The following is a 14,680-nucleotide window of genomic DNA, read 5'->3' on the forward strand; positions in this document are numbered from 1 at the left end:
TCGGGAAGTGACTGGGGTTTTCCGGCTTCCCCCAGCCCTCCCGCGCTGGGCCACACGGCGATCGTTAAAGTGGTGCGGCGACTAGTGCAGGTTCTGAGCTGCAGAGACCCGGGGCGCCCCACTGCAAAGCTTCCCCGGCAAGGACCGGCGCCCTCTGCCACCGAATGCGCCCAGGACGCGGCCGCCGCCGGCCCGGGGCTGCTGGCGGGGCACCGTCAGTGCGGGCTGACTTTGCGCCACGATGCTTTGTTTTCCTGCCGCAGGAACCCGAGGCGGTCTCTATCCACCAGACTTAACCCGCCCGCAGCAATAGCCATGGAACTTGCGGCCGCACGGAGGGAGAGGGAACCGCTCGGCGCGGCGTCTTTTTTGGATGTTTTTTCTCAACACAGTCCACTTCTTTCCTCCTTCTTGGGGTAAGTGGAATGTAGTGCGTAATAACGAAGGGGAAGAACTGACGATGGTGGAGGGGCATTGCAGTAACACAAAGGGTTAATGTGCCAAGTTGTTTTTCTTGGGGCGATGAGGGGGCCTCTCCCTTTATAACCCCATCCCCCCGCAGTCCATTCCACATACGCAGTTTAGGAGTTGGGACTTGATTTCAGGCGCATTAGCGGAGGAGGTGCAGGGATGACTTACTTAATTTTTGTATTTTCTCCCCACTCGTGTTGTCCACATACTGAGAAGACAGAATGGAAGTGGAGGAAAGAGGAAGCCCCAGAGGTTAGGGGTGGGGGGTGGGGCGAGTGATTTAGCAGAGAGATCCTAAGGGCTGTGACTAGGGCAAGTCCTCAACGCACATCAGGCATTCCAGACCCCTGATCCCGCTCCCTCACCCCAGTAGGTCCATCCCAAGACTTCCTAGAACCATCCTGCTGATGCTTTTCTGGGGGAAGGTTCTCCACGGGCCCAGTGTAACTTCTGAGGCAAACCTACAATCATCTCATCCGCAAGACCTGCTCAATACATGTTTGCTGATTGACTGAATGATGTGCCCAAAGGCTATATTTTGTGCCATGGGAATTTGCCTCTGATAGTGAACTAATTCCCTGATGGAGGCCTCAGGGCACCAGGGTAGCCCAATTCATTCAGCAAAGGAGGAAGGGGTGGAGTCCCAGATAATATAGTATTTAGATCATCATAGCCCCAAAGAACCCATCTGACAGTTTCAGGGTCAAGATTCAGGGACCCAGGGACCAGATGAGCTTCCTTGGGTTTGACTCTCTATGTTGTGACCTTGGGTGTGTTCCTTTACCTCTCTGAGCCTTGATCTTCTCATCTGTAAAATGAGGCCAGTGAGAGCTTCTTCAGTGTGACATAGGGAAGATGAGTGGAGAGAAGTAGGAGGCTGTGAGGAGCCAGCCTTGATCCCCTGTCCTCAGAGACTTTGGGAGAGAGGGTATCTTTCCTAGGGGGCACCTCTCTCTGACTCAGATGCAAGTAAAAACATTGCATTGCAGTGACGGGGGTGGAGCCCTCCTGCCTGTGAGCCGTTGAGGAGAGGGCATAGTGAGGCTCTGAAGACTGTCCCAGGAGCTTAAAAGCAGTTCCCTTTGGGTTTTGGGGCAGAATTGACACATGTACTATTGTCTCTGGGGGCATGGCTGGAGAAGCAGAAATTCCTTGTTTGTCTCATTTCCATGTCTCATCTGTCCTCTCAGCCTTCTGGTGGATGGAAACCAAGTGTGGAAGTGGAGTCCCAGAGAAGGTGGCTGTCAGGTGTCTTGGGAATCTGTGTCTGCAGGGCTGAGGAGTCCAGAGCAGCGCCATAAGTTTGGTTCCAGGTGTGCCTGACTGGGGTCTGCAGAGACTTTAGTGTTCTGGTCCCAGCAGCCTGCAGGGTCAATGACAAAGCACTTAGCAACCCTTTTTGCAGATGACAGTGGACCTCTGGGACTCAGAAACCTGGATGTGACAGTGGTGGTGGTGGTGGGGGGGAGATGATGAGAAAGATGCTGCTGTACCAGGGCTCCCAGAAGCCTCAAGGTGCCCTAGAGTGGCATGCATCCAGAGCACAACTGCCAGTGTAGGGTTTTAGGGCCACAGCGGGCAGGCTGGGCAATAAGCCAGGTAGTCACTTACTCTTTCATAAGTAAGGGCAGAGAGAAATCTAGCCGGACCTCCTGAGCACTAGACAGTAAGATCCATGAAAGCAAGGTCCATATCTATGTCGTTCCTTGCCGTACCCCCAGCACCTGGCACAGTGATGGCATGGAGAAGGGGGTTCAAGATATACATCAAGTGGACAGTGAACGGACAGTAATTTAAACTACTTTCTGTCCAACACTGCTTCATGCAGCTTAAGCTTTCATTTAGCAAGTATTTCTTGAACATCTATTATGTGCAAATCTCTGTTGCTAGGAGCTGAAGTAATTTGTAAGCATCTTTCATATCAGTACTTCGAGTGGCCCATTCAAGAGCATCTCAACACCACCTGGATCTTCTGGAGATCGAGGCCTCAGTGAGGGTAGGGGAAAGGCGCCAGGTTCAGCCTCTTTCCGGGAACATGTGTGCGGTCCCTTCGCATTTGCCCTTGCTGGGCCCCCGGGCTCCCGGGGCCGCTAGGTCTTGGCAACTCCACTTTCCTCTGGGGCCGTGGCGTGTCTCTCTTCAGCCGCCTCCAGGGCCTCCGATCAGCGGCCCCAGCCGGGCGGCAGGTAGCTGGGGAAGGGACCGGGCTGCGCCTGGGGAGCGAGCTTCCCCGGGCGGGGAAAGCGCGGCCAACGCGGAGCCGTCCCAGAACAAAAGGCTCATGGCTGGCACCGGCCTCCTCCGAGTGCGCTGGGGACGCGGGTTCGGGGCGCAGGCGGGAGAACCGGGCGCGGGAGGGGGCTGGAGTGGAAAAATGAAGTGAGAAAAGAAGGGTGTGTGTGTGTGTGTGTGTGTGTGTGTGTGTATGCCCAGGGTGGGAGCTGTGACAAGGGGTCATCCCCGAGGCCGAGGTCTGCGGCGGGGCCGCCGAGGCTCTTCCTCCGCCTCCTGCAGCGCCTTCCAGGCAGCCAAGCGTGTCTCCGGCTGCAACTCCGCCGAGCGCGCCGCGGCCGCCTCCACGCCTGCCCGCCCGCCGGCCGGCCGGCCGAGCCAGTAAGTAGCGGCGCGCCCGGCGCCGGCTCCCCGCCCCGCCGCGCCCGCCGCCGCGCGCCGTCCCCCGCCGCCCCGCCGGCGAATCCACTGCAGGTCGCGGTTCCCTGCCGGACGCCCCGAGCCCCGCGCGCCTCCGTGGCCCCGCGCCTCCACCCGCCGCGCGCTCTCCCGCCGTGGCGCGGCGTCTGCGGCGCGCTGCGGGGAGGGTCGCTCACGCCGCGCGCTCCCCGGGTGCCGCGCCACTCCCGCGTCCAATAGCTTTCGGGGGGTGGGGAGTGGGGGGCGTCGCCCGGGGGCGAGGAGCCGTGGCCGGGGTGGGGCGTGTGCGCTGTGCGCGGCCGAGAGAGGCTGACGTGCCCGCCGGAGCGCGCGCCCGGGCGAGTGTGTGTGTGCTGGAGTGTGTGCGCACACGCCTTCGGGGGCTGGAGTGACACTGCAGTGGGTTTCTCCCTCGCGCCGGCCCTCCGGCTGCTCAGCCCCCCACCTGCCGCCACCGCGTTTGGGAAGCAGCTTGGCTCTTTTATCTTCCCGAGCCTCCCTCTCCATCCACCCCTCGCCAGTCTTACTTTTCCTTCCACCCAGGGGGCTGCAGCTGGCCTCCCCTCAACCGTTGCCAACACCTAAGCCGTTTCCAGCCTCTCCTTAGCCAGTCTTTCCCACTTATCTTTCTCTGGGGTTCCTCCACGAGCCAGTCCGAGGCTCCCCCATCCTTGGAAATTGTTTTGTTGGACTGCTGTACCGAGGCGTGTAAAGCTTGAGGACTTTATTATTATTTTGATTCTTTTCATTTCCTCCCCTCTGGGCAACGGAGCAATGAAATTTCCAATCGAGACTCCAAGAAAACAGGTGAACTGGGATCCTAAAGGTTGGTATTTCCTACTTTTGGCGGCCCTCGCCCTGCCTCCGTCTCCTGCGCGCGCGCGCTTCCGTGAGTGGAAGCACTCTTGCTCCTGGCGGCGTGTGTCCTGAGGCTGGAAAATGCGCCTGGGAACCGCAGCGCGGGTGGGAGGAGGGCGGAGGCAGCGTGGGTTCCAAACCCAGATAGTGCCTGTCATTACCACATAATCATTGTCCCTCCTGGATTGTTTCAAAAACCTATTTAAAGATACACCAAGCCGGCTGTTTGGCTTGAAATCACACCAAGTGTCGGTATTTGCTTTTGACTTTCTGTGTGCGAGTGTGTGTGTGTGTGTGTGTGTGTGTGTGTCCTTTGTTTCTGGTGATCTTTGTCTCTCTGGCAGATGGGTGGGGTGCCTCCCCTTGGACCTGGAGCTGCGCCGCCTGCCCAGGGTGTCCTCAGTGGGAAAGGTTTCCTGGCAGCAAGTGGGGCTCAGATCTGCGGCAATGGTCCCTGGAGGTGGCCCTTCTCAGAGGGCATGTGGAATAATGGACCCCAGGGGGCCTTTGAAGTCTTCTCTCAATCTTATTACCAAACCAGGCAGCTAGTTTGGCTCAGATCGGAGTAGAAGTGGGAGGGCGGAAGGGTTTGTGAGAAGGGTGGGGCTGGCAAGGGCTGGGGAGGGGGCACGGAGTGTGTCTGCCTGAACTGTAGTGTGGTTTACAAGCTTTGATGAATGTTGGACAGTGTTCCCTCGGCGCAAAAGACAGCGACTAAGACAGATTTGTGTGTGCCTAGCGTTGACCGCCGTGTCTGTAATTAACATACAGATGTTAAGGCCCCTCCTGAGTGATTGGTGTGGGAGCAGAACAAGTTGAAACCAAGTGTCCAGTTTTGACAAGAATTCTTCAGCTCCTCTGAAGCTGGGTCCGGCCAGGCAACACCTCTGTGTGTATTGGGTTAAAATCTGTTTATCTGATGTGTGTAGTAGGTACGTTTAAATTTTTTTTTAACAAGTGCATTCATTCTTTTCTCCAGACCAGAAAAGAGGAAACACACTTATTTGTTGAGTAAATGACTTATAAACAGGCTATTATAGAATGACGGAAGATGTGTTGCCTATTTCAACACTGAAGCTGTCACACCTTACTGCAACGCAAACCCAATCCAGTGTTGTCATTGATCTCTGGAAGTGTGTCTTGGCTTTTTATTTTATTTTAAATTTTTTTATCCCTGTAAAATGTATTTATTGAATACCTACTACTTACCAAATGCTGTCCCTGGAGATATAGTTAGAATAGTATAGACAAAGCCTTCTTGAAGTTTGTGGTGAAGGAGACAGACCTAAATCAATCAATGCACAGAATGGGGCACAATTACATGTTTATGTATGTTTCATAAAGGAGAGCATCAGGGTGTTAAGAAAGTGATAGAAGATACTGACAAGGATCAGGGAGGGTGCGTAGTCAGGGAAGGTAGTCAGACACTTGTACTGAGACCTGGAAGAGATGTAGTGATTAATTGGCTGCTGAGAAGGTGAACTGATGAAGAAGAGGAAACAAGTGCAATGGCCCTGAGGCAGAGGGAACATGTGTATTTAAGGAACTGAAAGGCAGTTTCCCTGGCTAGAGCAGAGAGCAAGGGAGTGTGTGTTTTGAGGTGTGGCTGGTGGAGCCATAGGGTCAGACCCCAGAGCCTCGTGTTGTTGTAGGTAAGGTGGGGCTGTGGGGTGGGAGGAGGAGTGTTGCCTTTATCCTAGGCCACGGAAAGCTGAGAAGAGACATGATCTGAACTCAGTTTCAAAGCAAATGCTGTGTGACTCTTGTGGATGTGAGGGACCAGATAGCATGGTGACATGGACCAGGGTGTTAGCTGTGAGATGGAGAGGTGGATTGGGTAGGGAGCTATGGATGACAGAAAATCAACAGGTTTTATGTGAATAGAGTGTGGACATGGAATGACTGGGAAGGCAGCTAGGGCAGGACCAGTCTTGTGGGAAAGCTCGTGAGTTCAGTCCGGGACTTGATGAACGGGGGTTTTCCTGAGCCATCTGAGAGGTGTGTCAAGTGGGCAGTTATCTAAAATGTCATGTTGGGATCTTGAAGGAACTCTGGTCAGGATGGAGGGCTGTGAAGCTTGCCTTGGCTTTGAGAATACATTTCTATATGATCATCATTGTATATATTTATATAACAGAGGTAAACACAGATGAATCCAACATTTTACAGCCTGACACAGTGAAGACATACACAAGTGGCATCTCCAGTCACAACTGATGGTGCTAAAAATGAAAAGATTCCGATAAAAATACCGACATTTAATGAGAAATCATTGCATGCCAGGTGTTTTATGCACATTATATCATAGAGTTATTCTCATAATACTTATTCAATGAAGTCAGTGCTTTGTCCCCACTTGGCAGGCATCAGGATACCACTGAGCTGCCTTCCAGTAAGATGCTCTGACTTCAGACACAATTGTTCTTGTAGGTGGGGGTGACGGCAGTCTTTCCTAGCCAGGGAGTGGAGGCAGGAGGATGGTCAGGAGTGGAGGTAGCATATCTCCCGCCTTGTAACACTATGTGTCAGGCATTGTGAAGTGCTTTACATATATTAAAAAATATATTACCCGGGGTCACATAGCTAGTAGATGGTGGAGTTGGACTAGAGCAGGGGTCCTTATACATTCTTTGAGTCTATCTCTTAAGTCTATCTCTTAAATTATTGGGACCTCTGGGTCTTGCCTGGTGAGGCTCCGAGAGCTCAGGGACTGGGGAAACTCATTGTAAGGAGAAAGAAAAGAATAAAGAGGAGTTGGGGGGTGCAGAGGAAGGGAGATTGAAAGAGGAGAAGGAAGAAGAGGAAGAAGAATGCCTTTTCTACTCGTTCCTTTCTTCATTAACCCGTCTGGCCAAACAGCATCTCTGCCTCTACCACTGGTGGGCCAGTCACTGGCCACTGGGCAGAGCTTTGGAGGTTTGGTTTTACACAGACCAAGTATGTTTAGCAGGGCAGAGATGAAGGAGAACCTGGCATTCTAATAGACAAGGGAGGGATGGTTCTATGGACTGTAGGATTTGATGTTAACAGACTTGAACCTTCAGGTGGAGGTGCTCACAGATCGTGGAAGGAAGTTGTAATTATGATGTTTTGCTCCCAGTCCCATTACCTGACAATTTAATAGCACAGAATGAAGGTGGATTGAGAGCAGATTGGTTTTGATTGCACTTGTGTGAATTAAGCAAAGCACTGTCAAGAGGTTTCAGTGGAAAAATAAGACCTAAATGTAGAATGATCATTCTCTGGTGAGCTGTGGCCTTCCTCTGTATTTGTAAAGCTGAGCCTACAGCAAAGAGAGTAACTGCTTGTGTAGGACCTATGGAAAAGTAGGGTGCCACTAAGTCTTGGCTTTCATGAGCATTTTACATCATTGGGATCACTTGTGGATGATTTTTTTGCAGAAAACTGAGATTGGTTTGCTGCTTTTGGGTATCTTAAGGGATTTTAAAGATTTTATTTATTTGAGAGAGAGAGAGAGAGATGGAGGAGGAGGAGAGGGAGAGGGACAAGCAGAGTCTGTGCTGAGCGTGGAGCCCAATTCGGGGCTCAATCCCCTGATCCCCTGGTCATGACCTGAGCCAAAATCAAGTCAAATGCTCAACCACCTGAGCCACCCAAGTGCCCCTCTTGAGGGCTTTTAAAAACTCAGTAAGATCATCAAACAATAACCCCACACCTCAAGGCAAGCGTATCAATATGGTATAGAAAACTCTGGATATGGGGGAAAACAGTTTCTAGAATGAACCGTAGCAATCATTGGCTGTGTGACTTTGGGCAGCTCATTTAACCTCTGGGTTTTACCCTCCTCCGGTGTGCAAAGGGGCCATTGACATGCCTTCTCCAACCCTCTGTCTCCAACCCTCTTTCTTGATTTGACCTTTGGGCCGCTCGTCTTCCTTTTGTTCCTCAAGTAGATCGAACTTGTACCTGTCTCAGGAACTTGTCCTTTCCACTGCTTACAATGCGTGTTCACGTGGCTGGCTCTTTTCCACCTTTGAATCTCAGCTCAGATGTCACCTTTTTAGCAATGGCTTCCCTGTCCCATCTGAAGACCTCGCCTTTTGTTCCTTCCCCAGGGCTGTCATTTTCTATTATGTCACCTGCTCAGTTGTCTTCCTGGTACTTGTCATCATCGGAAAGCATCTTACTCATGTGTCTCAGTTGATGCCAGCCTTCCTCACTAGCAATATGAGCTTCACGAATGGGCACTTTTCCCGTCTCGTTGACTGTTAGATCCTCAGTGCTCCCAGGAAGTGCCTGGCACATAGTAGGCATTCAGTAGCTTTTGCTGAATGGGTGGATGGGTGGAGGGTTAGAATGGAGAGGATCTCCAAGTCTTCCCCATGAAGGAAATTCCAGGACTCCTCCAAGCTACAAAGGGCAAATACAATTGAGGAGAAAGGAAGGATATCCCTAAATAACAGGGTATCGGAAAGGACGTGGATATTCCCACTTCTTGCAAGCTCCCATCTCCCTGAAGTCTCCAACAGAATTTGCCTTCTGCTTTCCCTTCCACCAGGAGTGATAGTGCCAGGAGGGAGGGGGCGGGGGGGGGTGATGAGGGAGGGGCTGGGGCAGGGAGGTGACTTAGCCCAACAAAGATATGGTTGGTGTCCAATTAGTAATTTGGCTCATATTAGCTATTGATACGTAGCTCCTTTTAGGTATGTAAATCTACTTAAGGAAGAAGCAAAGCTTCAGAGCTGGAGTTTTGTTTTTTTTTGTTTTTTTTTTTTAAAAGCTGCATTTTCAGTGCATACTTTAATGCAAAATTCCAGAGAGACCTATATTGTATGTGTCTAGCACCTCTCAGTTTACAGAACACTTTCTACAAATTATCTCATTTGTTCTTTAAAGAACCCTACTTTTGTTGATATTGGAGTCTTAGATTTACTGATGGGAATAGAAAGAGGAAATGAGTTATTTGGGGGCCCAAGGTTACAAATAGGCAGAGCTGGGGCCAACCCAGTCCTTTGGATGCATGCGTCCAGGATCATTTCCCTCAATCTTTCCACCCTTCCAAGGTCTTTGTTTATCTCATGCGCTCTCATTGCTTCTTATCCAAAAGTGTATTCAGAAGTTTCTCTGAGAGATTTAGAGGAAAAAGACTCTCAGTTGTTGGGTGAGTCCTGAGACAATGGCTGTTATCGGCAGGTCATGCGCTGGCTGGCACTCTATCTCGTGAGTTCAGTTGAAGACCCTTGAATTTCACTTCTTCTCTCCTGGCTGAAAAGAGATTTCAGCGTCTTGTGAATGTGAGCCATGCTCAACTTGCAAGGTCATGGAGCGCTATCTTTATTAATGTGTTTCCAAACACACATTTGTATAGCTTAGATTTTTCTGGAAAGAGAATCATCTATTTTTGATTTAATGTCCAACTTTCAGGAGATCAGCATTCCAAATGCGATTAATAATGTGCCCAAATCACCACAATTATCCTAGAAAGTAAAAAGGAAAGATGGTTCCAAAGATCGTCTGGGCCAAGATTTGGCTCAGGGTTGTTTTCCAGCAGTGTCTGAGGGAGGTTCATCATCTTCTTGCCAATGCCAGCGATTGCTAGGTAGAATTGAGATGGGGCAGGTTGATTTTGCTATTTCACCCTGTTTCCAAAACATCTGTGTTTTGGCTCTGTATGCGTCTGCTCTGGTTCTCATAACAAAATACCTTAGACTGAGTGGCTTATACAATGGAAATTTATTTTCTCACAGTCCTGGAGACTGGAAGTCCAAGATCAAGATGCCAGCAGGGCCGATGTGCGATGAGAGCTCTTCCCTTGGGTTGCAGATGGCCACCTTCTGGCTGTGCCCTCACAGAGGAGAGAGAGAGAACACTCTGGTGGCTTCCCCTTCTTACAAGGGTTACCAGTGTTATTGAATTAGAGCCCCACCCTCATAACCTCATTTAACCTTAATTACCCCCTTAGGGCTCTATCTTCAATACAGTCATGCTGGCATTTAAGGTTTCAACATATGAATTTTGCAGGGGACACAATTCAGTCCACAACAGGCTCTATATTAGCATCATAAATCCGGAGCATTCTAAGGAGACAATGTGTACTTTGCAGGAAATTGGGACACTTTGACCACAACTGAGATATGGTGCAAAGGATATCTACTATAGGCACAGAACTAGGGGCCCACTGTTGGCAAGAGAAGGGTTATTGAGATAGTGGATTCTTTTTACTTTTAGTCTGTAGAGAATTAGAAGAGTTTAATGAGACAGAAAAAAGCCATTTTACTGATAGCCAGTTAGGGGTTTTCAGTTTGGATAGCTTTCTTGGCCGAAGCATAAAGGTGAATAAAGGGAGAATCTGGTGCTGTACTCCCATTCTGTTCAAAAGGGCACTTACCAGATGATGCAGACAGAGAGAGAGTCTGTTAGGGGCTCTGCTCTGCATGACTTGGTTATGAAATCTACCGAAATGGGGCATGTTACACCCATCAGGCCAATGTTTTCATGGTGGTCCCCGGGCCAACCGCTTTTGGGCTCTGGTCCTGGTGGTATTCTCAGTGGAGACCTTATTGCTTGCTGATCTAGGTCAGGCTCATGCCTGTTACCCAGAATGGAGACACAAAAACCTCCTATTTAATTTCGAGAACATTTATTTGTGGTTTGCCGACGGAGTTTGAGATTTCTTTTTTCCTCCCCTCATAAGTGTCTGGGACTGAGTACTATGAATCCAAAATGAAACCTGACTTTCGAATCCTCCATTTAGGGTTGGGGTGGTGGTGGTGGTGAACACCAGGGTCGTTGGTGGGGGGGGCAGGAGTTGGGGGGGGTAAGTTATTAACTCTTTCTCCTCCATTCCCAGAGCAGGAGGTGGAGAGATGGGTGTAAGAGGTGGCCTGGAGGGGTAGGTAGATAGGTAGGTAGGATTTCAGGGGATTCCATTTATTACACTGCCACTAATTTTTGGTTCCATGACTTCCCCCTGCCATGGAGGGGACTTTGAAGCAGAGTAGAATGGTGACAAAACATAGGATTTGGAGAGTTAACTGCTGCAGTACATAACTCACATCATCATAGGGAACTTTACCTCCCTCATTCCTATCTCCCTTCCTTATTCCTTCCTTCCTTTGTCCTTTTCTCCCCGTCTTCCTACAGTTCTCATCTCAATCACTATCCCTTATGCAAAGGATCCTAATTTTTTAAAAGAATCATCTACCCAACGTAGGGGTGGTGGTAATGTTTTGAGTCTAAAAAGGGATGCTTGAAGAGAGTGTAGGTTTACTCAAGTGTTAGGCAACTGGAAGTCATGGTGGCCTTTGCAGAATGGCCCCATATGCTATTAGTATTCTTTTTTTTTTTTTTTAAAGATTTCTTTATTTTCTTATGGAGAGGAAGAGAGTGAGCAAACAGAGGGAGGGGCAGAGGGAGTGGAAGAGAGAGAATCTCAAGCTGGCTCCACACCCAGCATGGAGTCCAAGGGGGACATGATCCCAGGACTTCGAGGTCATGATCTGAGCTGAAATCAAGAGTCAGACACTCAACTGACTGAGCCACCCAGGTGCCTCTCTATTTGTATTTCTTAAACAATGTAATACTAGGAAAATGAGTTTCTTATGTGTAAGCATGTCTGTAGGCCCCCCAAATATCAAATAGTTTAGCAGGATGAAGACAAATAGCATAACTTATTGAATTTAATGTAATATGAGCCTGACAGTCTGAATATATATAGATGCTTGATATTGGGTGTGATATCTGACAATTTACTTACTTTTTTTTTTTAAGATTTTATTTATTTATTTGACAGACAGAGATCACAAGTATACAGAGAGGCAGGCAGAGAGAGGGAGAAGCAGGCTCCCCGCTGAGCAGAGAGCCCGATGCAGGTCTCGAGCCCAGGACCCCGAGATCATGACCCGAGCTGAAGGCAGAGGCTTTAACCCACTGAGCCACCCAGGTGCCCCTAATATTTACTTTTATCATATGAGACAAGAAAGCAGTATCCAAATGTTTAAGAAAAACTGATGGGAGAAAAAGTTTAGAGGTGAAAGGATTCTATCCCTTGAATTATTTTTTCTGTCTGCAAATTTGGGGTCATTTGTCATTACCCATTTTAACCATGAACCAACCTGGGTCAGCCCCCAGATTCTACTGGTTGAGAACCTTGCCTTGGGCTAAAGGCATTCATTTCTCATGTTGGAGTTTGAGGCCATAGGGGAAGTAGTTATGGTAGCTCTGGTTGAGTATATAGATCCTTAAAACCTGGTAGAAGTATGTTATATTCATTTAACTTATATTCATTTAACTTATGTTAACTTATGTTATATTCATTTAACTTATATTCATTTAACTTAGCTTTGGGACTATATGCCACCCTCTCCACAGCATAGGAACTTAAAGTGGAAGGATCTGGGTTCTAGTGCTGGCTCTCCCACTCTGATGGTAAAGGAGGGAGTTGGGCTGTTGATGGCTCAGTTACTTCCATGCCTTGGTATTCTTAGGTCACCCGGGTTCCGGTTTGAGCTGTATCACTTACTAGTGGCTGATTTTGGCAAATAGCTTCATTTCTCTGTGACAATCTCATCTGTAAGATGGAGATGATATTAGCCAGTCTTCTCCCCGCACCCCGCCCTCCTTTTAAAGATTTATTTATTTATTTGAGAGAGAGAGAGAGAGAGAGAGTGTGTGTGTGTGTGAGCAGGGGATGGAGCAGAGGGAGAGAGAGAAAGAATCATTAAGCAGACTCCCCTCTGAGCACAGAGCCCAACATGGGGCTCCATCCCAGGACCCTGAGATCGTGACCTGACCCAGAATCAACAGTGGCCGCTTAACCAACTGTGCCACCCAGACTCCCCAGCCTGTACTTCCTTGATTTGCTATGTGGATCCAATAAAGTGACATATGCCAACTTTCAGAAGCATCTTGGAGCACTGCAAAAGCTCCATGAGTGGTACCTGCATTATGTTCTTATTACGTTTGAAGGGGTCTCCATTCCGGGAAGTCACAGAAGACTCCAGTTCCAGTCACTTGAGAAGCATCCATTTCATTTTCCGAATCATCTGGGAGGGTGGCCTATTGCACACTGCCCCTTTCTGGGGTTCTATTCAACCGTCAGTTAAAAAACCTAGATTGTTTGGGTCAAACGAGAGAAAAGATCAGAGGAAAATATATAGTTTGGAGTCATAATACATGAGTATTATTCTACCAATAGAGTTCTTGTTCTACCAGTTTTATCAGTAGACAATAAATTGGGCGAGTCATTTAACCTTCTTGAGCCTAGGTTTTCTCCTGGGTAAAATAAAGATCACAGTCAGCACCTGCTTCACAGTTGCTGAGATGATTAAATGAGTTAATAAATGTGAACAAGCTTTATAAACTGTTAAGTTCTGGACAGCATTTCCTGAAGTGTGTTCCTTAAGATATAAATTAATCTCATCAGATGCTCTGAGGGAAAAAAAAAATGGTTTCATGGTTGGTGTACAGAATGATATGTGTGCTCTCTCATTCTTTCCTGGAGAGTGGATATAGCTGTGTAAGAAAGACTTTAACATTTGGTGGCTTAAACCAATGACAGATATTTATTAACTCATAGTTTTTGTAGATTAGGAATTTGGGAACAGCTTAGCTAAGTGGTCTGGCTCAGGAGTCCCTCAGTGTTTGTGGTCAGATGTCAGCTGGGGGCTGCTGTCATCTGATGGCTTGACTGGGGCTGGGGGATCTACTTTTGAGATGATGGGCTCATGTGACTTGCAAACTGCTGCTGGTTTTGGGGGAGAGGCCTCATTTCCTGCCAATGTCACCCTCTCCAAGGTCTTTTGAATATCCTCCCAGCATGGTGGCTGGCTTCCTCCAGAGCAAGCCATTTGAGAGAGGACAAGGCAGAACCAATGAGGTCTTTTATGACCCAATCCCAGAAATCACTTATTATTCCAACAACCACAGTCTTTTCATTAGATGTGAGATACTAAGTTTAATTCATACTTGGGGTGGTTAAGCTCACTTTGGAAGGGAGGAATACCAAAGAATGTGAGGACATATTTTAAAATCACCATAAGAATTTACCTTCTTATTTATTGAATATATATACTAAGTTTCAGGTATTCTGCTAAGTGCTTTATAGCCATTAGCTCATAAAATCCTCCTTATAGTCCAAAAAAAGAGAAACCAACCAGACGATATGAATGTTCCTGTTTTCTGAATGAGGGGGCCAAGTCCTACAGAGCTGGAGTAGCCTGCACCGAGTTCCGTTGTAGTTCTACGGCTTGTGCTGGGTCTGCCTGTTAAAGGTGGAGCTCTCACCTTTACCTGTATGCTTCCTCTGGTAATCTGGTAGTACAGAAACCTGCTTGATTTTGTTTAGCTCCGCATTTCCCACTTACCACAGAACAATGATTCATGGACCTCCATTTGCCCCTCCTCCTACCCACTCCTCAAAATGGTATTTCAGAAAGACAGTGAGTATGATGATGGCTTTTATAAAATAGGACTATATGGTCTTGTAATAGACTCCAGTACACCTACCAGCCCAAGCAGATGATTCAAATACAAAGAGCATGTGCTGAGCCTGCCTTGGGCGGGCACCATGCTATGTGTACATCTGTAGAACATTCACCAAGAAATGACAGTTCAATAAACCCAGTTTCTTCTGATATCGGAGACTATGTGACAGCTCATGGGCCCACTTCTTTTCCAGATTCCTCTTCTATGACAACCCCCTTCCTTTATAGATCCAGTGCCTGAAAACCCACCCTCC

General features: G+C 48.5%; 1 protein-coding gene across 2 annotated transcripts in view; it reads left to right on the forward strand.

Moving 5' to 3' along the window:
* Positions 1 to 373: 373 nt before the first annotated feature.
* KCNK10 (potassium two pore domain channel subfamily K member 10) overlaps positions 374 to 14,680 on the forward strand; it is a gene marked incomplete at both ends in the record, with an annotated part of 126,340 nt that continues 112,033 nt past the window's right edge. Inside the window, one exon of one of the 2 annotated variants that reach the window (XM_080808956.1) lies at positions 374 to 416. In XM_080808956.1, coding sequence (XP_080665082.1) covers positions 374 to 416 — 43 coding nt within the window. Of the gene's footprint in view, positions 417 to 3,897; positions 3,950 to 14,680 lie in introns of those variants that run through there. The other variant, XM_080808955.1, reaches the window with a different exon arrangement.

Source organism: Martes martes (genome assembly GCF_963455335.1).
Source record: "Martes martes genome assembly, chromosome: 7".
NCBI lineage: Eukaryota > Metazoa > Chordata > Mammalia > Carnivora > Mustelidae > Martes > Martes martes.